The 25,408-nt window shown below is 57.8% G+C and overlaps 1 protein-coding gene across 2 annotated transcripts in view; it reads right to left on the bottom strand.

Annotated features, from left to right (window-relative positions):
- The window catches only part of HTT (huntingtin), an 83,923-nt gene that overhangs the window by 26,461 nt on the left and 32,054 nt on the right, over positions 1-25,408 (bottom strand). For both annotated transcript variants that reach the window (XM_075544638.1, XM_075544639.1), the window contains exons 23-40: positions 24,090-24,210; positions 21,274-21,350; positions 19,760-19,911; positions 18,415-18,617; positions 17,260-17,386; positions 16,508-16,635; positions 14,371-14,481; positions 14,031-14,108; positions 13,344-13,567; positions 11,685-11,763; positions 11,403-11,564; positions 10,590-10,645; positions 8,015-8,163; positions 6,222-6,358; positions 4,637-4,753; positions 4,201-4,323; positions 3,786-4,021; positions 3,085-3,227 (exon numbers count right to left, since the gene is read on the bottom strand). In XM_075544638.1, coding sequence (XP_075400753.1) covers positions 3,085-3,227; positions 3,786-4,021; positions 4,201-4,323; positions 4,637-4,753; positions 6,222-6,358; positions 8,015-8,163; positions 10,590-10,645; positions 11,403-11,564; positions 11,685-11,763; positions 13,344-13,567; positions 14,031-14,108; positions 14,371-14,481; positions 16,508-16,635; positions 17,260-17,386; positions 18,415-18,617; positions 19,760-19,911; positions 21,274-21,350; positions 24,090-24,210 — 2,423 coding nt within the window. The remainder of the gene's footprint in view (positions 1-3,084; positions 3,228-3,785; positions 4,022-4,200; positions 4,324-4,636; positions 4,754-6,221; positions 6,359-8,014; positions 8,164-10,589; positions 10,646-11,402; positions 11,565-11,684; positions 11,764-13,343; positions 13,568-14,030; positions 14,109-14,370; positions 14,482-16,507; positions 16,636-17,259; positions 17,387-18,414; positions 18,618-19,759; positions 19,912-21,273; positions 21,351-24,089; positions 24,211-25,408) is intronic.

Genomic DNA, 25,408 nt, shown 5'->3' with positions numbered 1-25,408 from the left:
GGCCCTGCCTGGAGAGGGGGCTGGCCATTCTATCTCCTCATACCCCACCCCCGGGACAAGCAGTCAGTCCTCTAGACTTCTCTCTTTGCTGCCATGGTCCCCACATGGCTAAGCTCAGAGGGGAGCAGGGCAGGGAAACTGGCAGACCATGCCCCACACCCCTATGAACCCCTCTCCCGTGCCGACTTCTAGCACAGCTGATGGAGTCCAATCTGCCTGCTGACCTTGCTGTCCCTCACTGGTGCAAATGGACCCTAAGATGCGCAGACGCAGACCAAGGGCAGGACCCGTGACCCCGAGGCTCGGATCCCTGAAGAGGCTCTCCTGTCGCTGCCTCTTGTTTGTGCGCTATCTCCGTGGTCCCCCACACTGGCCTGACACTGCCTGGTCCCTGGTGAGATCCGAGGCTCAGTCTGTGGGTGAGCAGGCTTTCTCGAGGCCACAGGGAGAAGCTGTGAACATCCCTGGTGACTGCGGCCTGGTGGGTTACCCACAGCACCAGGAAGCGTTGGAAAGCGCCCAGTTCCCAGGAGAGCTGGTCTGCCAGAGTGGTTGGTTCCATGGCCACTCTGGTTGGTTCACACGGTTGGAGGTCCAGTTTTGAGGCGAGGAGGGACTGAAGTCCTCTGCAGAGAGCAGCAGCAGCTCACTGCTGGGGTTTGAGGGGCCTGAGGAGTCTGGGAAAGGCTGTAGAGACGCCCTCCAGCCTACCCAGAAGCTGCGACTTCCTCCTCCAGGACTCTGCCATCAGACACCCCAGGATGTGTGCCCCTCTGCACACAGTCCTTGCTGGGAATGGGCCATCCCACCAGGAGCCGTGGTTCCCCAGGGCCCCAGAAGGGCTGCGACAAGTCACCACCACCACCACTGGGCAGTCTTCCAGACCCCTGGTCCTCAGAGGATGCTGAGGCCCTGGAGGAGGGAGGAGCAGAGGCCACCCTCCACGGACCCCTCCCCCACCCAGCCCTGGAGGAAAGCCTCCAGGAACACCCTCCTCCCGCCCTGTGAGCTGGACATCCAGAGGGGCGGTGGCCAGGCTCTGGACTGTGAAGGTGGCACCCATGATGTCTGAAGTCATGGGGACAAGGGACATGGAGTGCTGAGGGAGGAGGCAAAGGGGGCCCAGGGTCCGCAGTGAGCAGCGGAGAGAGGAGGAGGAGGACGGAGCTGGCCCTGGCAGGGCAGGTCTCTGAAGCACAAGGAGCTCTGGAGAAAGAGTGGAGGGCTTGAGCAGGAATGGCCACCCCTCCACACTCAGACACCCTGCACATTGCAGTAGTCTTGTTTCCATACCACATGGAATGTGAAATAGGCAAGCAACTCTGTGCTTCATGTTCCCACGTCCCTGTCAACCGAAAGGACAGCCAGACTGGGCCTGAGAAGAGTTCCCACATCAGGGAGAGCACGGAGACAGAGCTCGGAAGTCCTGACCTCAGTGCACAAGTGAAGACAAAGGGAGGCTTTGTGTCCTGAAAGCACAAGATGACGTCATTCAGTTCTGTCCCAAGTCGTCAGCTCTTCTGTCACCTAGTGCCTCTGACAGAAACAGAGTCAGAGAAGGGAGGGAGCGAGGTGCACTACTGCCCCCCCGCTGCAGAGGAAGGAAGAGTGAGGAAGACTGAAGACCCATGGAAGCCATTGGCCCAGGGGACTGACGGAAGTCAGGGACCCTGATGGTGTCCAGCTACCACGACCCACTCTCTAAGAGGGATCACATTAGAAGGTCCTGGATAGAATGGGAGAAAAGTGTGTCTTCAAGCCTTTAAAACCCCAGACGCTATCTCTTTTGATAGCCAGGCACATTTGCTAACGCACCCACTTTGTCTTCAGTGATCGTATCAGGAAGGTGAGCATCACGGAATGCCGGATTTTTAGTACAAAGTGCTCTTGCACTGAGGGAGTACTTGAGTAGACGCCTAATGTCCATCTGCTACCTTCATACTAAACCTATAAATATATGTACACAGATCTATTTTGCTATCGTTATATATAAGTATATTTACATACATACGTGCTTGTATTTAAATCTCTATAAACGCCCTTTACCTCCTAGCTCTTTCTCTGTTTCCTTTTACTTTCCTCTTGTCTCACTATCATGCTCAGCCTCCACTCAAGTACTCACTCCCTCAATGCAAGAGCACTTTCTTCTATTAAACTGGCATTCCATGGTGCTCACCTTCCTGATACGATCACTGAAGACAAAGTGGGTGCATTAGCAAATGTGCCTGGCTATCAAAAGAGATAGCATCTGGGGTCTGAAAGTGTTGAAGATAAACAAGCGGCCAGCTAACTGAGAAGCAACAAAGCCCACATGGAAGAAACACACCAGCCTGTGTGATCACAAGGTGTTGATGGGATCAGGTATCAGGCATCAAAGAACAAAAAATCATATCATTGTGAATGAGGGGGAGTGTGGAGTGGGGACCCAAAGCCCATCTGTGGACAACAGGACATCCCCTTTCAGAAGAGTCACAAGGAAGAGACGAGCCAGTCAGGGTGCAGTACAGCACCGATGAAACATACAACTTTTCTCTCGTTCTTTAATGCTTCCTCCCCCACACTATCATGACCCCATATCTACCTTATAAATCTGGCTAGACCAGAGCATGTACATGGGTACATTTAAGAGCTGGAAACACAGAGAATCCACAACAGATAAACCCCTCAGGACCAATCAAGAGAGTAGCAATACAGGAGGGGAAGGGGAAGGTGGGGGAGAAAGGCGCAAACTGATCACAACGATCTACATATAACCCCCTCCCTGGGGGACGGACAACAGAAAAGTGGATGAAGGGAGACATCCGTTAGTGTAAGACATGACAAAATAATAATTGATAAATTATCAAGGGTGAGGGAGGGAGGGAGGGAGCGAGAGTGGGGAGGGAGGGGGAAAATGAGGAGCTGATTCCAAGGGCTCAAGAAGGAAGAAAATATTTTTAGAACTACGATGGCAACGAAAGTACAAATGTGCTTGACACAATGGATGCTGTAAGAGCCCACAACACAGTGATTAAAAAACAAAAGCTCAGCCTCACAGACCTGCCTCAGGACACCTGACCCCAAGCCCTCCAGCTGCCCACCTACCAGACTTGAAGATGTGGATCAGGCACATGAGCAGCGTGCCCAGCTCTTGGCAGTAAAACGTATGCTGCTGCTCGGTCATGTCCACCTTCAGCTGCTTTGTAACGATGTCCTCCAAGAGAATGCCCACCAGCTGCAGCAGAAATCTGTGGAGAACGGCAGGGGTTGGTGGCGTCTCCAGTATCTCGGCAACGAGGAGCAGAGGCAGCGCGGTAAAACACACAGAGGGAACTAAAGCGGATGCCTAGCTCCATCCCTCTGGGCTATGTCACACCAAGTGGAGGAAAGCAGGGCATCACCCGGCTGTGCTTCGTTTGTAAAGCTTCGTCAGACATAGGCATTATTGGTAGTGTGGGAAGAGACACAAATTGCCTGTAGCGTTAGGCTGAGCCACAGGTGCTGACACAGTCAGGGTGTCCATCCAACGCAAGCAGGCACTACAGCAGGCTAGGCCTGCAGAGATGGGCGCCCACAGGGCTCACACCAACATCCAGGCCCCGGCGCTCCTGTGCCAACAGATCTGGCACCAAAGAGGGCCGCGTTTTATCAGAGACAGTGTGAGAGCCATGAGGCAGACCAAGAGGGGGGCTTCCTGCACCCCTGAATCCAGACTGAGAGCTCAGCAGGGTACGCTCCCTGACTCCCATCACGGAGTCCAGGATCACGAATTTGCAGTCTAGGGGATCGCTCGGGAAGCTTCATACCTGGAAAAGGTTTCTTCGGGCAAATGCTTGGCATGCCTCCCTTCGCTGTGCTCTTCCAGTGTGGGGTGGCCACCCCCCTCTCTCAACCTAAGGATGACTGGACAGGAGAGGAGGTGCGGGGAGAAGGAGAGCTCCTGGACACGAGAGAGGACAATGTCTTCCGTGGACTGGGAGATGAGCACCCTCAAGATGGCCAGGACCCCGGACACCCACAGCTGGACGGTGCTCACGGAGGCCTGGAAGGAAACACGAGTGTGGGGGCTCCTGCAGCAAGACTTGCTACTTCTTTTAGGATGTGCTCCCCAGATACGCAGCCTCCACCCCACCTGGCAACCTGCCTTTCGAGATTCGAACCTGGGGTCTTGCCCACCCTTGCAGAGCCAGTCACTGGCAGGCAGCTGCAGCGGGGACTCACCAGGGTGCCTGGAGTGACCAGCATGCTCCGTAGAAGCATGTCCACGGGGCGCAGCGAAGAGGGGGCCAGGGTCTCAAACAACGTATTGAGCACGCCGAGGGCATCGTGGGAATCGATGTGCATCTGGTGCGAGGGGACAGCACAAACGCTGCCAGGTCAACAGGGCCACCTCCTCGCTCAAAGACCCCAGCTCTGTCCACAGTGGCTTTGTTCCTCTCCCACCACCTCCTTATCACAGAGGCCAGAGTTCTGTCAGGCGGCACTGACCCTGAACTTAGGGCCCCAGGCACAACCTCCCTCAGATCATGGACCACCACAGGGGGAGCAGAACTCCCAGAGAGTTCATTGCCACATTAGTGTCTGCAGGCCTGGAGGCCAGGACCCTGCCAGTCAGCCTCCCCAGCCACCTCCCCAAGGCAGGAGCGTGACTACTGACCTGCTGCTTGGCCAGCATTGGCAGGATGATATCGGCCACCTGGCGAGACAGCCGCTTCCACCTGTCCTCATTCTCCTTGTGGCACTGCTGCAGGACGAGGATGAACATCTCCAGCACCTGAGGGCGGGGCAGGGGGGCCGGCTATCAGCAGGGCCCCTGGTCACCACCGACCTCCCACCCACTCGGGCAGTGCACCGTCAGCCTTGCCACTGCCAGCACCCCCCACCGGAGACACACCGTCCCCGTGGGCTCCAGCTGCCCTGGTTGGTTCCCCATAGAAGCCAGCCCAGCTTCCTGACCCTCTGGCCAGACACACATGCAGCGCGGCCCGCACTCGTCACTAAGGTCACTCGACAGATGGGCATCCTTCTTTATAGAACCTGCCCCAGACCCCTCCCCACCACCATGGCCATCCAGTCTCTGAGACCCCACAGCCGCACAGGGGGACAGAGGCAGGCCGCCTCATCTTCCTCTCCTCGAGTGGAGCCATCAACCACTGGCCACCCGCCCCCCACCCCCACCCAGCAGCTGTCTTTAGGGCAGCGGGTCTCAACCTGTGGGTCTCCACCCCTTTGGGGTCAAACTACCATTTCACAAGGATCACCAGATTCCTAACAGTAGCAAAATGACAGTTATGAAGTAGCAACAAAATAAATTTATGGTTGGGGGGCCCCAGAACCCGAGGAACTGTATGAAAGGGTCACAGCATTAGGAAGGCCTAGGGAGCCCCACCACCCCGAGGGGATCAGGCTTCCTCAGGCAAGTGCCGGAGCCCAGCCCCCAGGCCCCCACCCCTCTGCTCGTTGCTCACTCCCCACCAGCGCATGGCTGTGCTGGCCAGGGGTCACCAGCTCGTCCCTCATCTCCTGGTGAAGGGCTACTTCCCATTCCAACTGGGCGAGTCCGTGATTCAGACTCACTGCACTGTGCTGACTCACAGTCCCCCAACGAGGGTCTCTGAGTCTGTCCACTGCTGATGGGAGTAGAAAGCGCAGTCTGCCTCCCAAGGAGCTGCTGCTGGTTTCGAACTGCCGACCAAGCTGATTACAACCCAACAGGTAAGCACTCTGCACTGAACACCCCAATAAACATGGATTGCAAAGTGAAGTTTTTCTGAAAGTCTGTGGCTCTGCAGAGTGGAAATGCTCATGAGAACTGCCAAGGGAAGTGAGGGCAGGTGACTGCCAAGTGAAAAGGGAGGGGTGCTGAGGGCAGTGAGGCTGCTGCACCCCAGCAACCAAGGACCTGTGTGGATCCTTGAGGACTCAACTCCAAGCAACCACGCGTGCACCTGGCTATCACTGTTACGTGCACAGACCAGCAGGCCTCTGCCCCGTGCAAATGGCCAGTCTTTCTGTGAGTGCTTGCCCCGCCTCAAGCAATGTCCAGGTGCAGGCATTCCTGTTGAGAAAGCTAGGCTGCCACCTGGTCCTGCCTGCAAAGGAGCTGCTCTTGGTCCTTGATTGTGTACACGCCCCACACTGCTGGCTGGGCCTCTCTGGGCTCCCAGCCTCACAGGCCCCTCCTGGCCCCTGCACAGCCTCTCAGGCCAAGATTCGTCTGGGTGAGGGCCCCACCTGCCCACCTGGTGGTGCTGAATGAGCCGCAGCAGCATGGACACTACCACCTCCTTCTGCGTGTCCAGCTCCTTCCCGGCGTCTGCTTTGTTCGTTCCCCGGAGCACAAACAGGTCATGCACAATGGGCTGGAGGGCCGGGATGGCTGCAGGCACACAGGGCGGCTCTCAGGTAGCGGGAAAATGTGCCTCATGCCCCCAACGCCCTCCCGGAACACACGCCGGGGCCTGGCCTGCCTCCAACAAGCACAGGTGAGTTCGTGACCGTGGCACCAGCTGGCACAGAGCAGGGGCACGTCTGCAGGTGAGTGTCAGTCCTGGGAAGGCAGTGACACTGTCACGCGAGAATCCCAGTGGAGCAGCACTGCATTTGGGACAAAGTTCACTGCAGCCAAGCACCGGCTCCTGACGGCCCCAGCAGCACAGTTTCAGGATTGGCTGTTTACTCACGTCACGAGACTTATCTGCTTTCAGGAGCCCCCTGCCCTCCCCCCGCCCCGTCTTCTGTTCATCTCAAAGCCCTAATGGAGCACAGTCAGGAGGTGCAAACCACTTTAGACCCGAGCCCACCGTGAAGCCGGCCAGTGCACTGTTCTCTCTCTCTCTCTCTCTCTCTCTCTCTCTCTCTCTCTCACACACACACACACACCACATCCCCCGCGGGCCAGCCTCCCCTCACAAAGCTCCAGGAAGCCTGAGCCGTCCCTGCATCTCCCACAGGTGTTGTCCCCTCTGCCTGGAGGGACCCGGGTACACCCCGGGAGCAGACCACTGGCTAAGGCAGGATATGGCGAGATGGCAAGGCTGAGGAAAGACTGGCTCACTCACTGACTGAGCGGAAACGCTAGGCCAACGGCCAGGCCCTGCCTCGGGCTGCTCTGAGCCACTGCAGGGACACCTGGAGCACAGTAGGCACTTTGGAGCCGTCCTCCACCATGGGACCTACAGGGGTCTTGGGCTGTCTTGCGCTGGCGTGGGTGCAGGAAAGCTGGTCATGAAGGTCAAAGAAGGTGCCACAGCTCACCCTGAGGGATGGGAGGACAGCTGCCCCTTTCTGTGGCCCTGGCCCCGAATCAAGGTCCCCCATGACTCCCCGCTGAGCTGTCACTGGAGGGAAGTCTGTAAGAGAGCTCACACTCAGGAGCCCTTGGTCCCAGACCGCCCCTGTGTTTAGCAGACGATAAACTCCTGATCAGGGAGCGTGCTGTTTCCTGTAAGCATCTCCCTGCAGCCATACACACGCAGTTACACAGAGCCCGAGCCTGCAAGGACACGGTACCAGGTACACGCAGGCCCACAGAGCCCGAGCCTGCAGGGGCCACAATACTATGCACACGCAGACCCACAGAGCCCGAGCCTGCAGGGGCCCCAGTACCATGCACATGTAGGCCCACAGTGCCCGAGCCTGCAGGGGCCACAGTACCATGCACATGCAGGCACACAGAGCTTGAGCCTGCAGGAACACGGTACCAGACTCACGCAGGCCCACAGAGCCTGAGCCTGCAGGGGCCACAGTACCATGCACACGCAGGCCCACAGAGCCCGAGCCTGCAGGGGCAACAGTACCATGCACATGCAGGCGCACAGAGCTCGAGCCTGCAGGAACACGGTACCAGATTCACGCAGGCCCACAGAGCCCGAGCCTGCAGGGACACGGTACCATGCACACGCAGGCCCACAGAGCCCGAGCCTGCAGGGGCCACAGTACCATGCATATGCAGGCGCACAGAGCTCGAGCCTGCAGGAACACGGTACCAGACTCACGCAGGCCCACAGAGCCCAAGCCCGCAGGAACACGGTACCGTGGGTCACAGCCTTTCTCCCGCTGGCCATGATGCCATCACAAAGCTGGATGATTTTGGGGATCCCGATGATCTGCTTGGAATGGTAGCGTTCATAAGACAGCAGGACCAAGAAGAAGAAGATGTTGGGGATGATGGCCTCAGAGTCCCTGGGAACGAGAGCAACAGTTCAGACCCTCCTGAGGGGAAGGCACATCCCTGATGCCTGCCACACAAGGACTCGAGGCCCAGAGTGGGGCTGGTGGAACCCCACCACTGTCGCCCAGCTGCGGGCCACGGTGCACACTACCGGCTGCTAGCTGCCAGGGGCGAGCGGACAGCACCTGACAGCACGGGGCACAGGAGGTGCCGAGGCACTGGGCCACACCACCACACTGTCACAGAAGGCAGTGACGCATCGGGCTCTCTAGGCCGAGGAGATGGTACTCGGGCTTGTTCTTCCAGGATGTATCAGAGGGTGTCCTGGGAGAACCCACCCCACTCCACAGCCTGATCTTGCCCCACCAGTCTCCCCATAAGTGGTGCAGAGATGGGGGAGGTAGGTGCGACACTGCTCTGCAGACAAAGTCTACAGACCAAGGAGGAAGAGGCGGCCGTGTCCAAAGCCATGGTTGCACACCGTGGTACGTGGTTCGAATAAAGGGCTCTTTCTAACATGTTTGTTGGCACGGCCATCCTCACTGGCGTCCCCATGTCTGAGCCCCTGACACAGCCCCCAGGTCCGACCATCTCATCGAGGGCCTTCTTCCTTCTAGTGCCCCTCTTTACCAGCATGATGTCCTTCCTTCTCCAGGCACTGGACTCTCATGACACATCCAAAGTACCTGAGACGCAGCCTCGCCACCCCTGCCTCTAAGGGGCACTCTGGCCATCTGTCCTTCATCCAGGACAGGTCTGTTCATGCTTTTGGCTGTCCAGCATGCACTCGCTCACTGATATTGAGTCAAGTACAACTCACAGAAACCCCACAGGACAGGATAGCATCAACCCTGTGGGGTTCAAAACTTTAACTCTGTGTGGAGTCGAACGTCTCTTCTTCCAGAGTGGTTGGTGGATTCGAAGTGTCATCCTGTGGCCAGCATTATAACCAACTTCGCCAATGCCACAGCTCAGGCGCATCGATTTCCCCGTCTTCCTTCTTCAGCGTCCAACGTTCACACGCATGGAAGACGACTGAAAACACCATAGGGTGGGTCAGGGGCACCGCAGTCCTTACAGTAGTTACATAATTTCATGCCAACTTGGTAAGTGCAGGGGTGGAATCTAGCCTGCCAATCAGGTCACAGCCTGATGATGCCTTCTTGGGGGTGTGGCCTTCTCGTGAGGATTCCAGAAACTCCCTTTCTCCCTGGAAGTGAGCCACACTCTCTCTCTGAGCCACCTTCCCGCGGACAAGCCTGTGGCCCCGACGCTCAGACTGACCCGAGTGAGCCCTGTGATGCTTCCACTGCCACTGGGTCCACGAGACTTGTACTCACTAACCCGGACCTGCGGCCTTCCTGCATTCTGCATCACTGCATGTGGCTGCGTGGGTCTAGAGATCTAGGGACTAGTATCAGAGTTATGGGCTCATCAGATTTATGGAATACAGACTTGATCTGGACTGGGATCTTTGCTTCACACACAATTATTCTTTGACACAAAGTGCTTTCTTATCCACATACGCGTGTCCCTGGATTTGTTTCTCTAGTCAACCTGGCCTACCAGTCCTCAAAATACATCTTTGGTTTCAACACCTTAAAGAGGTTTTGTGCAGCAGATTCACCAAGCAGAATGCATCGTTTGATCTCTTGACTGCTGCCACCATGAGCACAAGAGGAAATCCTTGACCACTTCAATGTTGCCCACTGGTCCAGTGGGGAGGATCTTGGTCTTCCTGACACTGAGTTGTCATCCATCCTGAAGGCTGTCGGCCTTGAACTCCATCAGCAAGGGCTCCCAGTGCTGCCCACTGTCAGCGAGCCCGGCGGTGCCGTCTGCGTGTCACAGGTTCATCAGCTGGCGTTCCTTGTGCTCATCTAGCTTCTCTGAGAGCTGCTCAGCATGCTGACTGGGTCAGACCCCGGCACACACCGTTCCTGGTTTTAGCCAGGCAGTATGCCTTGTTCTGGTCACACCACCGCCTCTTGGTCCATGTGCCGGTTCAACAGGAGCACAAAGTACTGCTCTGGGATTCCGATTCTCCTGAAGCCTGTCCAGAGTTTGCTATGATCCACACAGGCGAGTGCCTCTGAAACGCCAATCTACATCTGTCCAGTGTTCCTGGATTTCAACCACGCTCCAGCTGATGTCATACTAATCTGTATCCGGCACAGCAGACCCCTGCACTAAGGGCGACTGTCATCAAGACAAGGGTGCACCAGTAAGTGAAACGGCACTTAGCAAGCTGGTGCCACACGTGCTTTGAAACGTGCACTGAGAACAAACCACACGTGGAATTGTCAGACGCAGAACGCCCGAGCTGCTTGGCCTCGGCCTGTCTCTAAGGGAAGCCGCCAGGCTCTCCTGGGGTGCTGTGCATGTCCATGCAGAGCCCACCGGGGACGCGCACGGAGGCCTGGCGGAGCGTGCTCACCTGAACTGGCCCACCTCGATATACTCAAACTGCTTGAGCACAAAGCCGATGAAGACCTGCAGGCAGGAAAGCACACTGGTCAGGCCTCACAGCAGGGCCAAGCTGTGGACATCAGGGACTGACTATGGGGGCCCCGGGCTGACATCCTTTCCTCCCACGTACCGGTGTGTATCCTAACACACGTCCTGACTGACAACAGAGGGATCGGCTTAGACAAGAATACAATTCTGAAATCAGAACGCTTCCCTAGGTCCCCTGAACAAGTTCACTGAAGGTCAACTTGATTGAAAAAAAACAAACAAACAGAAAAACAAGGATAAAATCCCAAAAGATACGGGTCAGGGGGTACTGCTCCCTCCAGGCCCGGCAAGCTACAAAGCACAGGGTTCTTCTGGAAGCCCCAGCAATAGCCCATCCCAACCAAACCACCCCATCAAGTTGATCTCGGCTCAAAGCAACCTCCCAGGCCAGAGCAGAACTGCCATGACTCCGGCTGTGTCTGCTCATCTCAATGCCACCTCAGTGCTGAATTCACACTGTGTTCCAGGGGAGGGCAGGCACCTGAGTGGGAAGAACCCTCGGCCCTATTTCTAAAGATGAAACACCACAGAGCTGCCAAGCCCTGGGCGGGGCTCTGGGGTGCTAAGCCTGGTGTTCCGTGTGCCGCCAGCCACATGGACGAAGCAACCAGTGGGGTAGGGTGGGTGACGACTCCACTTTTTCCAAAGGTCAGCCCGGGTCTTTCGTGGGTGTTATTACTGTCTTGGAGGGCAGACCAGGGCAAGAGGCCAAGGCCCCCTGGGGAAGGCGCACCTGGTCGGAATCCAGGAGGCAGTAGTTGACCCGTAGCTGCACCAGCTGTGCCAGCAGGTCCAGGACCTGCTTCTGCAGCTGCACGGACGTGGTCGTGGTGTACTGCTTCAGGGCCTTGATGACGAGAGGCTCAAACAGGCGGATGTGGTTATGGATCGTGTTCTGCAGAAACACAAATGGAGACAAAGCTCGCTGTCTCTTTTTTGATCTAGTGCCTGGCAAGGCCCTCTGGGGAGGCAACACCCAGCGCCTGTGTCTGCCCCAGGCAGGGCTCCAGTTTACCTTATCGGCGCGGTTCTTTGTGACGCCCGAGAGGCTGGTCTTCAGCTGGGAGGACACCTTCTGAAGCACATCGAACCACCTGTGTGATGAGCAGCAGAGGCGACACAAATGCCCTTGAAGAGGAGCCAGAGAAGGTGGCTCTGCTCCTGCAGGGACTCACACCCACACTCAGACCCACGGTGCCCGGGGTCCCGAGTCAGAGGACCGGAAGGTGCCGCGAGAGGGCAGCCCGGGCAACGATGCTAACTGAGCTCTACTCAGAGGTTGCAGCTCAAGGACAGTCACCAAGTGCTTTCGCTGGCAGCAGGCAGCTAAGGACTAGCTTTGCTACAAGGAAAGGGGCCCTGTTGGCACCGAGGACTGGGCTTTGGGCTGCTCACTGGTCAAACCCACCAGGTGCTCTTGGGGAGAAAGATGGGGCTGTCTGCTCCTTTGAAGGGAGACAGTCTGGGAACCCTACAAAGCAGTGGGTCTCAACCTTCCTAATGTCACGACTTGTTTAATGCAGTTCCTCATGTTGTGTTGGGACTGCCCCCCCCAACCATAAAATCACTTTAGTTGCTACTTAACTGTAATTTTGCTACTGTTATGAATCAGGTGACCCCTGTGAAAGGTTGTGGCCCTAGAGGGTGGGGACAGACTCGAGTCTCCTCTGGCGACAGCCTTTAGGGGCTGGGGAGCAGCCCCGGGGCAGCAAGAACACCCGCCTCACAGGGGCCGCCTAGACAAGCCCACCCATTTCCTGGGGCAGACCGAAATGCTGCTGTCAACTGTATTCTTGAAATTATGGTCACCCTTCTGAGAGTAAAAGGCCGTCAAGAGCACATTGACGTGCACCTCCAGGAGTGCAGCATCTTCTGGGTGTCAGCGAGCGAGTGAGGGCACAGCCCTGCTCCCCGACTCTGACCCTCCTCCAGCAGCAGAGAGCCCGGGGTGCCCACCCGTCTATCCCTACGCAGCAAACCCTAAGCGCAGCCCTATAAAATCAGCTTCACAAAGATCTCAGCAGTGTGACCCACCCTAGTTCTTTTTGCTCCTTTCGAGATATTTTTGTAACTTTTAAGAATAGTCGCAAAATACATTTTAAAACTTCTCTGGGCACAGCTCACTTAATAAAAATGCCATGTGGGGAAGGGTGCGGTCGGCCCGAACACATAAAACCCAGTGGGTGTCATTGTCTGAGACATAGCATCTGCTGACCACCCAGCGACTCCGAGCCGCCCACTTTACTGAAGAGCCCTATGGACAGGACAGCGCAGGGCTCACAAGGCACACTCACACATCCCAGATCCCCCGGGCCTCCCAGGCCTTTGAACAGGAGCTCGGCTGCCCGCTGCCGCCACAGCTGACTGGCGGCACCAGGAGGAGGCATCCCGAGCAGAGTGGGCACAAGGGGCTGGGGCTGCCCTGGCTGTCGAGGCGGGCAGAGCCAGTGCCTCATGCATAGCTCCTCTGGCCACCTCGGTCTCATCCCCAGCCACTTTGGAGGTGGGACCGTCCCACCACCTGCTCAACGAGCTACGGGTGCCCATATGGGCAGGAGTACCCACTGAGCACCATTGAGGTGGGTGCCCCCGTCTCCCTCTGGCTCAGGGCTACACATAGAGGTGTGGGTTGGGGTCTGTCCACGCACACGCACATGGAGGGGCTGGCGGTTACCCAGAGGTGTCGTGCTCCGGCCCAGCCTGCACCATGTTCCTCAGGCTGGCGTCAGCCAGGGCCTGGGTGAAGTGGGTATACGGTGCCATGAAACAGTAATGGTACAGGCCCGGCCGCATGCTGCAGGAGCCCAGGCGCTGGGCACGGCCCTGGGACCTGCTGGGCTTGGAAGACAAGCCGTCGAACTGTGACGCCAGGTTCGTGCCAAAGAGTGTCTTCAGCAGCTGGAAGAGAAGCAGAGCCGTCAGCAACTCGAGGAGCACGTGGACCCGCCCAGCCTGACGCTTGCCGCGCCGCACGCAGGAAGGCACACAGGCCTCGAATCCCTCTAAAGAACTAACGAGACCCTGGAGGGCAGGAGGAGGCGGAAATGCCGGCTGCGAGGCGCTAGCTGTTGTCCACACAGATGCTTTCTGGGACTGCTCTTAGGAGAGCAGCCCAGGGGTTAAACGTGAGGCTAGCATGAGGTCGGACACCCCGCACACTCGCCGAGACCAGGCCCAGGCAGCCAGGGCCCAGGAGCCGCCAAAGCCCACCCTCCAGACATGGGCCTCCTCTTCTGGGGGGAAGCCGGATGAGGAGAGAGATGGCACAGAGAACGGAGGCAGCCCTTTTCCTCAGTGGCCACCTGAGGAGGGCCAGACTGCCGAGCCCACCTTGGGGCCAAGACCAGAAGACTGTCCTTACCTGCTGGACACATACTGTTGCCATCATTGGCTCTCGACTGAAGCAGGACCTCAGGTAGCCCAGGATCTCTTCCACACACTGCAGGGGCAGAGGGGGCGCAACGTCTCACAGAGTGGAGGGAGTAGCAAACAAACAGAGCACAGCTTCAGAGACCACATGGGGAAACGGAATGCCGGGTCATGACTTCTGAATACGAACGGCCAGGAAACACAGGGCAGAGTCTGGAGAAGCCACTGCAATGAGGCACCATCACCCCGCAGCAGAGGAGGGCTTGTTCTCAAAGTCTCACTACCGGCACCCTCCCAGGGTGCAGGCTCCATGGCAAGAAGTGCTCACAGACCTTGCCAATGTCCTGCAGGGTGGCCAGCTCTAGGATCTGAGACAGGACATCCAAGGCAGAGCGCAGGAAGCCACCAAACTTCTCCGTACTGTTCTGCAGGTCTAAAGTGACCTTGGGGGGGAGGGGGGGAGGAGAAGAGCTGGTCACTGGCACTGCCACGCTAGCAGAGGTGCAACACAGTGTCGCCATGGCCTGCTGCATACCCAATGCCCCACAGTGTTCCCACCTCTGGGCCACTGTGTGTGTGTGTGTGATCGTGTGTGCGCGTACCCACGCGCTTATTTGTGCAGATAGTCACAGGAAAACAGCTGTCTTTCAAAAGCATCTTCATTACTTTGAGAGAAGTAATCCCCAACATTCTGTCAGATGGGGAAAGCCCTGAAAATGCTCACCATAACCATCGTCTGATGCGCAGTCCACCGGAAAATAAGAAAAAAGTCCCGTCCCACCCGTGTCTGCCCTCCAACCCGTCAGTCCCTGCTGTGGCTCTGGGGACAACCAGTATCAACTCAGACACAGTTGTCTCTCCACCACTGTTACCATCACAACAAACAGAAAGGAACAGCCTCTGCGTGGAGCGGACCCTCATTCACAGCCACACTCCTTCAGCTCTGAGACCTGTCCAGCTTTTCCCTCCGACGGGGCTCCAGACTGGCTGTCAGCAGTCCCACACCCAGCCCTCTGCACCGCCAGGGCCCTGCATGTCAGTCTCAAGCAGCATTCCATACTCTGGAGGACTCGGGTCATTCATTCCATGCAGACGAGGCAGACAAGCCAGACCCCATGACCCCACAGAAGGACGAGGGCCAGGAGAGACCGTGCCAGCAGCTGGTGCATGAGAAAGCACACAAGTGGACGCAACGATTGCCACAAATACCACAGGCCACCAGAAGAGCAGCTCTGTCTCGTAAGGAGACGGATGGACAGACTGCCACGGTGGCTGCAACACGGGCTCAGACAGGACAGTTCTGAGGACAGCGACAGGGCTCCAGGCTGTGTCTCGCTCTTGTTGCACACACAAGGTCACTGTGAGCTGGACCAGCCTCCCAGGATGGAGGAGAAAGCAGCTGTCCAGGCAACAGAGGGGAGGGAGCCAGGGCTTCCACGAAGCGGATCTGCATGCACGTCAGGCTGAGCACATGCCCAGCTGGGAAGGACAAGGGTTCAAGGGCAGGGAGGGGACACAGAGCCAGGAAGCCAGGCCAGGAGGCGGTGGTGGCACATAGGGAGGGACATGGAGGGGTTGGAGGCTGGAGGGCAACGGCGACCAGCAGTGCACTCTGGGAAAGCCTCTCTAGAGCACACAGGTGATGCAGGGGTGGGGCAGAGACAGTGTGCAAGGAGCCGAAGCAAAGAGGAGGCATGAGCTGCCCTGGGCCCTGGTCACCCTCAGCACTTACAAAGGGGGAGGTCGGGGCCAGGCGAGGACAAGAGGGCATAGAACAAAGACGGCAGGGAGGCTGAGACACCTGAGAGCCCACCTAGAATAGTACCCCAGGGACCCCGGGTCTCCGGGGAGCAGCAGGGAGCTTGTCTTTCATCCCCAAGCAGCGAAGCCTGGCTGGAAGGAGCCTTGCAGAAGAGTGTTCCAGCCTCGGGATGGTGGGCCCGGGGCTGGGCCCTAGGTGTGAGGCTTATAGGAGCTCTGTGTCCTACCTGGTTCACACCAGGCAGCTGCTACTCAACTGCTTTCCTTCAGGGCAGGTGACATTCGGCACAGCCCAAACCCACTGCCCTCTAACCAATTCCCGCTCAGCGTGTCAGCGCAGCGCAGGGGAGAAGGCCCCAGCGGCAAAGCATATGGGAGGAGTTGACTGGGTGTAAACCAGCACCCCAGCCACCAGCAACCAAGCACCTTAACCTCTGAGCCACTCAGGGAAGCTAGGGCTTATGTGGGACCTCCAGAGCCGACATCCAGACAGCATACTGCAGCTGTGACGACTGCCCTCCCCAACATCTGTCCACACAGGGACAGTCTGAGGACCTCGACACAGAAGAGACAATCGAGACCATGTGCCGTGACAACAGCTGGAAGATGCAGAGCCTTGGCCCGGGTGTGCACTGTGTGTGCATCGTGTCACATGCCACGTGCACCATCCCGGCTCTGCACAGAGCACGCATGAGAAGCGGGGCGTACCTTGTAGTTGGCGTGCGTGGCTTTCAGGACGTCGTGCAGTTTCAGGTAGGAGGGGAGGTGGTAGAAACTTCCCAGGGACGAAGACTTACTGGTGGTGACGGGCCCCGAGGCGTCAGATTGTCTAGAAGCTGGAAACGCACACAAACAGGCAAGCGTTCAGCTCGGAGGTCAAACAGCACTGTCCGGCGGCCGACAGCACAGCACTGCCACCAGGATGAGTGAAAGGACTTTGGTGAATGAAGTGCAGGTTTTCCCATGGGTTTCTGATTCACTGACTGATGACACAAGTGCATCTCAGAATCCCCCGGCAAGGGGAGGGCGTGGGACAAAGGCTCCACGTTGTCCCCCTGTGGGTCCATTTGTTTGTCCCTCTGTGGGTCTGTTTGTCCCCGTGTGGGTCCGTTTGTCCCCCTGTGAGTCTGTTTGTTTCCTTGGGTCTGTTTGTCTTCTGTGGGTCTGTTTGTTTCCCTGTGGGTCTGTTTCTTTGTTTCCCTGTGAGTCGGTTTGTTTACTTCCTTGTGGGTCTGTTTGTCCCCCTGTGGGGCTTCAGCCCACCCTCACAAAGCACCCTTTTAGGAGCATGAATCCAGGGAACACCCTCCATCCACCCCCACCCCACACAGAATGGCCAGACTCCACACCAGGCCTCACTGCTCCCTCTCCGTCCACAGAACATCAAATCAAGCTACTCCCGCCAACAAGGACAAATGCTCACTCCTGCTCCCTCTACCTGCCCGCCCGCCTCTCCTCACCTGGAGCAGCTTCAGCACCCTTTTTGGGGCTCAGTGGCACGGAGGCCTGCTCCCCAGTCTCTTTCTCCTTCCCCTTCCGTCGGATGGGGCTCAGTGAAGGGGGGTTTGTGAGAGAAGGCAAGGCCGCCTGAGGAGAAGCAAAGGGGGAGGTAGGCTGGCATGGTGTGTGGAGGTACAGTGGTGGCATCCTGCCATCAGCCCTCAGCTGCAGAGCAGGGACCCACTGTGACTCACAGGATGGGACAGGCCCCAGGACCCCAGCAGTGAAGGTCCAGTGGCCAGGTATTTCCTCTGGCCTCATTCTACGCCTCAGAGCCCACTGGGGCTCCTCAGGGAGTGCAGACAGCCTGAGGCCCCCAGACGTGGCCGAGTCTGGCAGCAGGTGGTTGGAACTCTCTGTGCCAGGGTATGGAAAGGTCTGAAGCCATGTCCTTAAGGAAAGCAGCTCCTGGGTGGGACACAGCAGGGTTGGGTGTCCATACGCCCAGATGCCCTCCAGGCCCACCCTGTGTCTAGAACCGGACCTGTGGCAGGACACAGAGGTCTCAGCACATCCACGCTCTGAGCTCCAGATGGTGGGCAGGGTCAGGTGGCTCAGTAGGAGGGCAGCTCCAGGAGTGGTCTGTGCACTTGGAGCAGGCACGGGGGCGCTAGTGCCACAACTACATGGGGCGGCTGAGACTTAGCCTAAGTTAACAACAGGCCAGCAGGCACTGGTGCTGCAAAAGCCGCATATTGGGGCTCAGAGAGCCTGCGGTTAGTGGCTAGTGTTCTAGCCAGCGAAGGCCCAGAGGGGAGACGCTGACTGCAGAGGCGAGCAGCAGCCGGGAGCGGAGAAGGAGCTGCAGGGGCAGGCACACTTAGGGAGCATCCTGAAGGGAGGGAAATGCATGGTATGCACAGGACAGAGACACGCAGATCCACACGCCGATGCATCTGAGGGTCGCCACGCTGTGCACACAGTGTGATGACTGACCCTGCATGTCACAGCACAGCGACTGTGTGCCCATTTCAGGAGGGATGGCACGAGCACTGTGAGCAGCAACCTCAGTTCTGGGCGGCACTAAGACAAAGAGGTCCCCCCCCCCTCCTCGGAGTCACGGACAGGGCGCACAGGCTGTCCAAGGGGCCGCCGGGAGCCCTGGGAGCACTTGCCTTGGCTGCAGGGCCGGGAGCCACGTCGTCCAGGACGTGCGCGCAGATGTTGATCACCTTGAGCAGGTGGGAGAAGAGCTGCTCCACCATGGGCACCAGTGTCCGGTCCCCGAGGGCGGGCCACGCCTCCTCCTGCTTGGTGGTCGTGGGGTCGGCCTCGTCTTCGGGGGCCCATGAGCTCCTCAGAGACTTAGGGGCACTGGCTGTGAGACGGAGACAGGTATTAGATCACCATCGCCCGGGGCAAGGAGACACTGGCACATCCTGACAGAGGGGGGCTCAATCAGAGCCCCTTTCAAGCCACTCACATGTTCCTGATCGCTATCTCAAAACAAACCCAATTCAGCGCCACCGCAAGCCTAAAGGGCACAGCAGGTGCCCTTCTGAGACGGTAAATCTGTATACAGGACCTCAGGAGAGGCTGTGGGGTTCAAACTGCTGACCCGGCAGTTAGCAGCCCACAGTGCAACCCAGTGCACCAACACAGCTGCTTATATACCACCACGCCACGCCCAGCCCCAGCCCATGCCTAGACCTCAGCCTCAGCCTCAGGACTGCAGACCAGCGGGTGTTGGCCCCTCACGATCTTTCTTACCATCCCCCAAGCCATGAGTCTACGCACCCAACTTAGGGCTGTGTGCTTAGCCCATCTTACCATTGGGCTACCTGTACTATACCCAGCACTGCAGTGGGTAACTGCTGACGTGACTGTGCTCAGACACTCACCCAGACACCCGGCTACCCACAATGGACTCAGGGGTACAGAGCTACAGCCTCAGTCAGGGTTCCTTGTACCTTCGCCTCTCTCACCCTCCCTCCTCAGCACACACGCACGTCAGCTGGGTCACCTCCACTCCCGTGAATGGTCCCCATTCCCAATGGGGCTGCACAGGCAAGGGCCGCCAATGTCAACTCCAACTCAGTGGGGCTTGCCACCCTCCCAACACATCCCACAGCGATGCCCATCACCGGCTTATGCTCCTGCTGTGCACTGCCTGCTCCCCCGTCCCAGCACAGAGGACTGAGGCCACACAGGCAGCCCTGTCTGCTGGAGCACCTCTCCTGGGGTCCGTCTGCACTCATGCCCCACTCTGCTACGGCCCTGGAGCCTGAGAGCACTGTCCACTCGAGAGAGCAGAGTCTGCACACAGGGGCCGATGCCTGCATCTCTGCAGACGTGTGCAACGGCACAGCCACCCTCGAGGGAGTCGTCACACAGCTGGTGTGGCCCATGAAGGCGTCCCCTCGAAATATGCCTGTGGCCACAAGTCACCAGTGAGCACCGGGAGTCCTCACTAGAGGACCTGGCAAGGACCACCCAGCGACAGTTAAGACGCAGCAGTACCTGCGAGCAGGTTGCCAGCTAAGGTCAGCGCGTCCTGGTGGGCGGGCAGGTCCAAGGGGAACCAGGCGGAGGAGAGCAGGGCGAGGATCGTCGTGGCCATGCCCACAGTGCAGCTCTTCCGGGACTCGTCTGCAGCACTCAGCGGGGGGACACTGGGAAGAAGCACGTCAAGGTCACATTACAAAAAGCAAACCTGCCTTTGGAGTCTGACACACAGGCCTCCTAGACCAGCATGCAAAACGACGTCACTGTTATCAATCCCCATGTTCTCTGCTAATCACAACTGAACAACATCCATGATCCATGGGGAAATGGGATCCAGGGCAGGTCTGACAGGAGGACAGCGCCGACAGTAACCACTCTGGCTTGATCAGTCTGCCTTGCTTCTCATTTCACTGGTACTTCATCCACACACCACACATTCCCAGACTTCTACCGCACCAAGAAGGGACACACAGCTCTTTACTGCAATCCACACTAGAACATTCGCTTTTCCCCCATAGTCATTGTGGGCAGTGCTAATTGTGTTCTTTTTACTATTTTGGCAAAAATAAACACAGAACACCGTCCAATTCAACAACTTCTCCGTTATGACTCAGTGCTCTTTGTGCTGCACAACCATTAATGCCACTCCCGTCCTAATTGTTCCACCACCATTACGATGAATGCAGTGCCCTCAGCAAGCTCTTCCTTCCTTGATATGATGTTCACGCACACAGACTTCCATGGCTAACACCCTTCTCAACGGACTGGTGTGTACGTGACAATCACCACCAGCCCTAATGCTTACTCCCTGGCTCTCCTCCTCCCGTTCAGACTGAGTGCTGACGACGCTTAGAAGGCCAGTGTGGGCCTGTATAAGGAGAAGACGAGCTACTCGGGAAGTATTTGGCGAAAAGAGGCAAGACTCAGTCAAGATCAGCGACCACAGCCCGTTCCAGACTCTGGAGCACTGGTCCCACAGTCAGGCCATGAAGACTGACATGCAGTCCAAGTCCCCGTGGGTCTCACAACGCTTCCCCGACCCTGGGCTGCATCCTCTGCACTGACCCGACCTCACGGGCGCCAGGAGGGCCCTAAGTCGGTCGGCACAGCCAACAGCAGTAGGCGTTCCTAAAGCACGCCTTGTCTGTGGGCAGCTTGGGACCAGCACGTGTTTGTGTGGTCTCGACCCTTCCATACAGTTCCTCATGTGGTGGTGACCCCCGACCATAAAATCATTTTTGTTGCTACTTCAGAACTAATTTTGCTACTGGTATGAGCTGGGTGACCTCTGTGAAAGGGTCGCTCAACCCCCAAGAACCGCTGGTGTTGGGGGACCCACAGGTCACCCCCTATGTGCCCCAAAGTGCTTCAGAGGGCCAGCAGACGTGCCCTGGGATTGCCACAGCCTGTGCAGCAGCTCGCATCACTGAAGGTCGGAGAAGCAAGTGTTCTCTCGGGCATCCTTACACAAGGCCCAGCACGCCAAGTCTCCCCATCGGCAGGAGGGTCCCGGCAGCAGGGATACTTACCCGCAGTGCCAGCCGAGGCTCCAGACACACACCGGGAAGGTCGTGGACAGAAGGCACAGCGCCTCACAGCACCCGAACTGGGGGGCGGGGGAGAGAGCAGTGAGGTCACAGCAGCCCTCCCACTGGGGCCCAGATGCAGCCTCCACTCACCCACAAAAAGCACACCCTGTCACTCTGAACAGTGTCTAACTGTGGGATGCCAGCCCTGTCGTTGTTCACAATGATCCTGTGAGCAGAGTGAAACACCACCAGGTCCTGGGCCGTCCTCACCAGGGTTCCTGTGCCTGAGCCCATGGATGCAGCCACTGCGTCCACCCAGCTCAAGGGCCGTCCTCTGTATCACCACCCTCCACTTGACCAACCACTATGTCCTTCTCCAGGGACTGGTCTCTCCAGACAACTTGTCTAAAGTATGTGAGACACAGTCTTGCCATCCTTGCCTCTAAGGAGCAACCTGGTTGTACTTCTCAGACAGAACAGTCCATGGTACTTTCAATATTCTCCTCCAGCACCATTCAAATGCAACCATCCTTCTGCGGTCTTAACATCAGGAAAAGTGAGTGTCAGGACTGTATCCTCCCACCATTCTTGCTCGCGCTGCATGCTGAGCAGATCCTCAGAGCGGCCGGGTTACTGAGAAGAACGCTGACCCTGGCATGTTTGAAATTCAGGACAAGCAGCTGTCAGTGGGCTGTGGTCCTGTCTGCCTTCCTTGTCCCTGGTCTGCTCAAGCTGGCCGGACCCCACGAAGCAGAGGGTAGGCATCCTGCAGGCTTCTCCATGTCCGGCCGAGTGGTCCCAGTGCACATGCCAACCCAGACACGGCTGCAGAGGCAGCCCCTGGCTCATGGTGTTTTATACGGCAGCACGAAGCTCTCCACCAGAGCCAGGACAGCACAGGTTAGCCCGCCGCCTGGTACAGCACCCCCAGACGGGGTCACAAAAGGGGTGCTGGTTCACTGTAGAACATTTGCATCTGAAAATGGTAAGGAATGAAACCATCCACAACCCTAAAATCCACCTTGACAATTTCTGCCAATCATTTTTCTGAGAATATGGCAAGAATATATAGACGTGTGCTTCCTTGGGACGTGCCAGAAGTGCCCCTGACTCTCAGCACACCAGCTGGGTCATCTGTGCACCACAGGGAGCTCCCAAGCTCCTCCTCCTCGTCTCCGTGCAAGGCAGCTCCTCCGGCTGCCTTTCCTGATTTCAAACCACGCAGCGCGACCCTCTTCTGTTCATACCACGGACTCCTGACCCACGTGCAGGCTCCCACTCCTCTCAAGACCACCCATGGTTTGTGAAGATCCACACACTTGACTGCCTCCACCTAACGTCCCCCTGGTATTCAGCCAAGCTCCATCTGACGTCAGCAGTGACACCCCTTGTACCACGTCCTCTTCGGAATCCGGCCTGGCCAATGTACATGAGCGATCTTCAGCAACGTCTGAGTCACAGGTGTGCTGTGCTACCTGTCTTTGTAGAGGGCTCAAATCTGGGCCTTTTCCAGTCAGTTGGCCAGGGCACTGCCGTCCAAATTTCTTGGCAAAAATGGGCGTTTGCGGAGCTTCCCAGTGTGGAAGCATCCCGGTCAGTACCCCATCCACCCCTGGAGCTGCGGTTCTGGCTCAGGGTCTCCGAGCAGCTTGAGCGTCTTCCTTCCTGACCGCTGGTCCCTGCTCCTCGGCTGCCACCCCCTTAAACAGCACAGGGTCGGTCCACCAGTCTGTTTCGGCGCCTCTCCTGATGTTGCTTCCTCCTTCATGCAAGATTTTCCCCACTAAAGGTATACATTTAAGTTCTATAACAGCGTGTGCGTCAGCTGACAGGCCCTGACAGGAGCCCTGGTGCTGCGGCGGGGGATGCGCGGTTCTCCCAGAGCAGTCAAGCCCGCCCCACACAGACTCTGCACCACCATGAAAGCCTGAGGCAGTGCCGTTCTCAGCCTCCATCACTCAGAGGCATGTGTGTCTCCAAGGACCAGCGCCTCCCACATGCTCCAGCTGAGCACTCACCACCCAGGCTCGGCCCAGCGGCTGCCACCCCCAGGCAGCTCCCCAGGGGTTTCCAGAGAGCAGCTGCATTGGCCTTGAATCGTGTTCTCAAAGGGCCCACACATTTAAGACTGGGGGAGGGTGGCGCAGCCCTGTGAAGATTGTCAGTGCACTGCTGCCAGGGTGATTTGTCCGGCACGCCCGTGCTCTTGACAAGCCATGAAACAGAGACGGGACATTGCTCTGCTCACCCCCGGGGACATCAGCAAAACGGGTCATGCTCAACTCAGAGCCAGCAATCCCACAGGGTCTGACTCAGCACAGGACTGAGGGTGCCCAGCTTTCTGCTGCCGAGTATGGGGTCTCCTGGGTTGGAGGAAAGGAGCTACAGTCCCGGAAGCCAGTCAAAGCAGCAGCCTCCTGCAAGCATGGACTCAGAGGTGGGTTCTAGACCGGACTTCGAGGCCCTCTGCACAGGATGACAACTAAGACAGCCTGGCCAGCAGTGTGCTGCCCAGCCAGGGCTCCTCGATCTGTCTCCGTGCTGGGAAAGCACGCACCACATCTGACAGGAGGGTGCACTTGGGCCCTCGGCCCCACATGGAGTCTGGCAGTTTAGATTCTAGAAGCTCTCACAGCAGGCAGGGACGTTGAGAGCGGGCAGTGCCAGACAGTGAGGGTGCATTACTGTCCGTTCTGCAGCTTCTGCTCAAATCTATGGAGCCCCGTTCACAGGAGTGGCCTTTCTAACGGCCCCTGCCACCCAGAGCCAGCCGCCTAGAGGTCGGCTGTGAGGAGCAGCGGGAGAGACGTACGTACGGTGAGGGCACGTGTGGTCGAGGTGGTCAGCTCGTGGGACACAGCGGCGATCACCCGGGAAAGGTTGTTCTCCAGAGTGACGTCGGTGATGCTCGGTAACAGGTTATAGCCTCTGTAGATCCTAGGAGGAAAACAAGACAGTTAAAAGACACCGTTTTCACTCTGGGCATTCACATGACAGGCGAGGAGGCACTGAGATGGTCTGGACAGTTAGGCTAGAAAGAGTGGAGAGCATCCCCTCTTCTGACACCCGCTGACCAGCAACCTCTCCCTGCCAGAATTCCCCACGGAGACAACAAAGGCAGCCGCCCTGACCCAGCACCCAGCACTGCCTCTGTGCGCCACTACGGCCTGGCCCAGCACTCCCCACAGAGGGCTCATGCTCGGACTCAGAGACCCACACAGCAGATACAGCTGCACCCTGGTGTCGGACACACTTTGAGCGGGGTGCCCAGGGGGGCAGGTGCCGGCCGGAACTGGGAATTTTCCACAGTAGCAGCTAGCTAGCATGCAGTTTTTATTACAATATATACTCTAGTGTAAGCCAACCCGAATATCTGTCGGGGAAAAATCCTGCATAAAAAATGTGCTAAAAGACCCAGCTTACCCCTAAGGATATACAGTACATAAGACTGCCACCTCGGGGAGGGTCTGATACCCACCCGGTCCTCTGGAAGGAGAGCAACTCTCAGTCTGAGCGACTCTCAGACGGAAAAGGCCGGCCCTGAGGGTGGGTGAGGCCGTCTCTGGCTTGGCGAGGTGGTGGCCTTGGCTCAGGAGAGCGAGGACTGCACCCGACTCTCACCGGTGTCACTCTCCCAGCGCACAGACACTGCCCTACACTGCAGGCTGAGAGCTACGCGATAGCATTAGGAGTACGTCCACAATGTGGGCATGTGTCACGGGGCCTTGGACCTGGAGGGGGTGAAAAGTTGGGTGGGTGTCTACAGAAGGGCAACCCCAGGGTTGCCTGCAGGGGGAGGAAGAGCTGGGCCCGCCCGGCCTGCAGCTGGGCTGTTTTCTGGTGTTGTCTCCGCAGCTGCTCTGTCTGAAAGACTGCGGCTATTTACACACGATGCACTTCTCACAAGCTGCCCTTGTGAGGCAGGCACTGCTGAGCGGGCATCTCACAGAAATTCCCCAGAAACATGATGGGTCATCAGCGCAGTCTCCATGCTGCCTGTCTGGGAGGCACATGGTGAGGATTCAAACGCCCCTCAGGGCAGATGTGAACGGCAGTATGTGCGTGTCTCTGGAGCAGCAGCTGACCCTGCCTGCCAGGGACCCTGTGGAAGCCTTCACCACCATGCCCCGACACA

The sequence above is a fragment of the Tenrec ecaudatus genome, chromosome 3 (genome assembly GCF_050624435.1).
Source record: "Tenrec ecaudatus isolate mTenEca1 chromosome 3, mTenEca1.hap1, whole genome shotgun sequence".
Classification (NCBI taxonomy): domain Eukaryota; kingdom Metazoa; phylum Chordata; class Mammalia; order Afrosoricida; family Tenrecidae; genus Tenrec; species Tenrec ecaudatus.
This window is presented reverse-complemented; position numbering and strand designations above follow the sequence as displayed.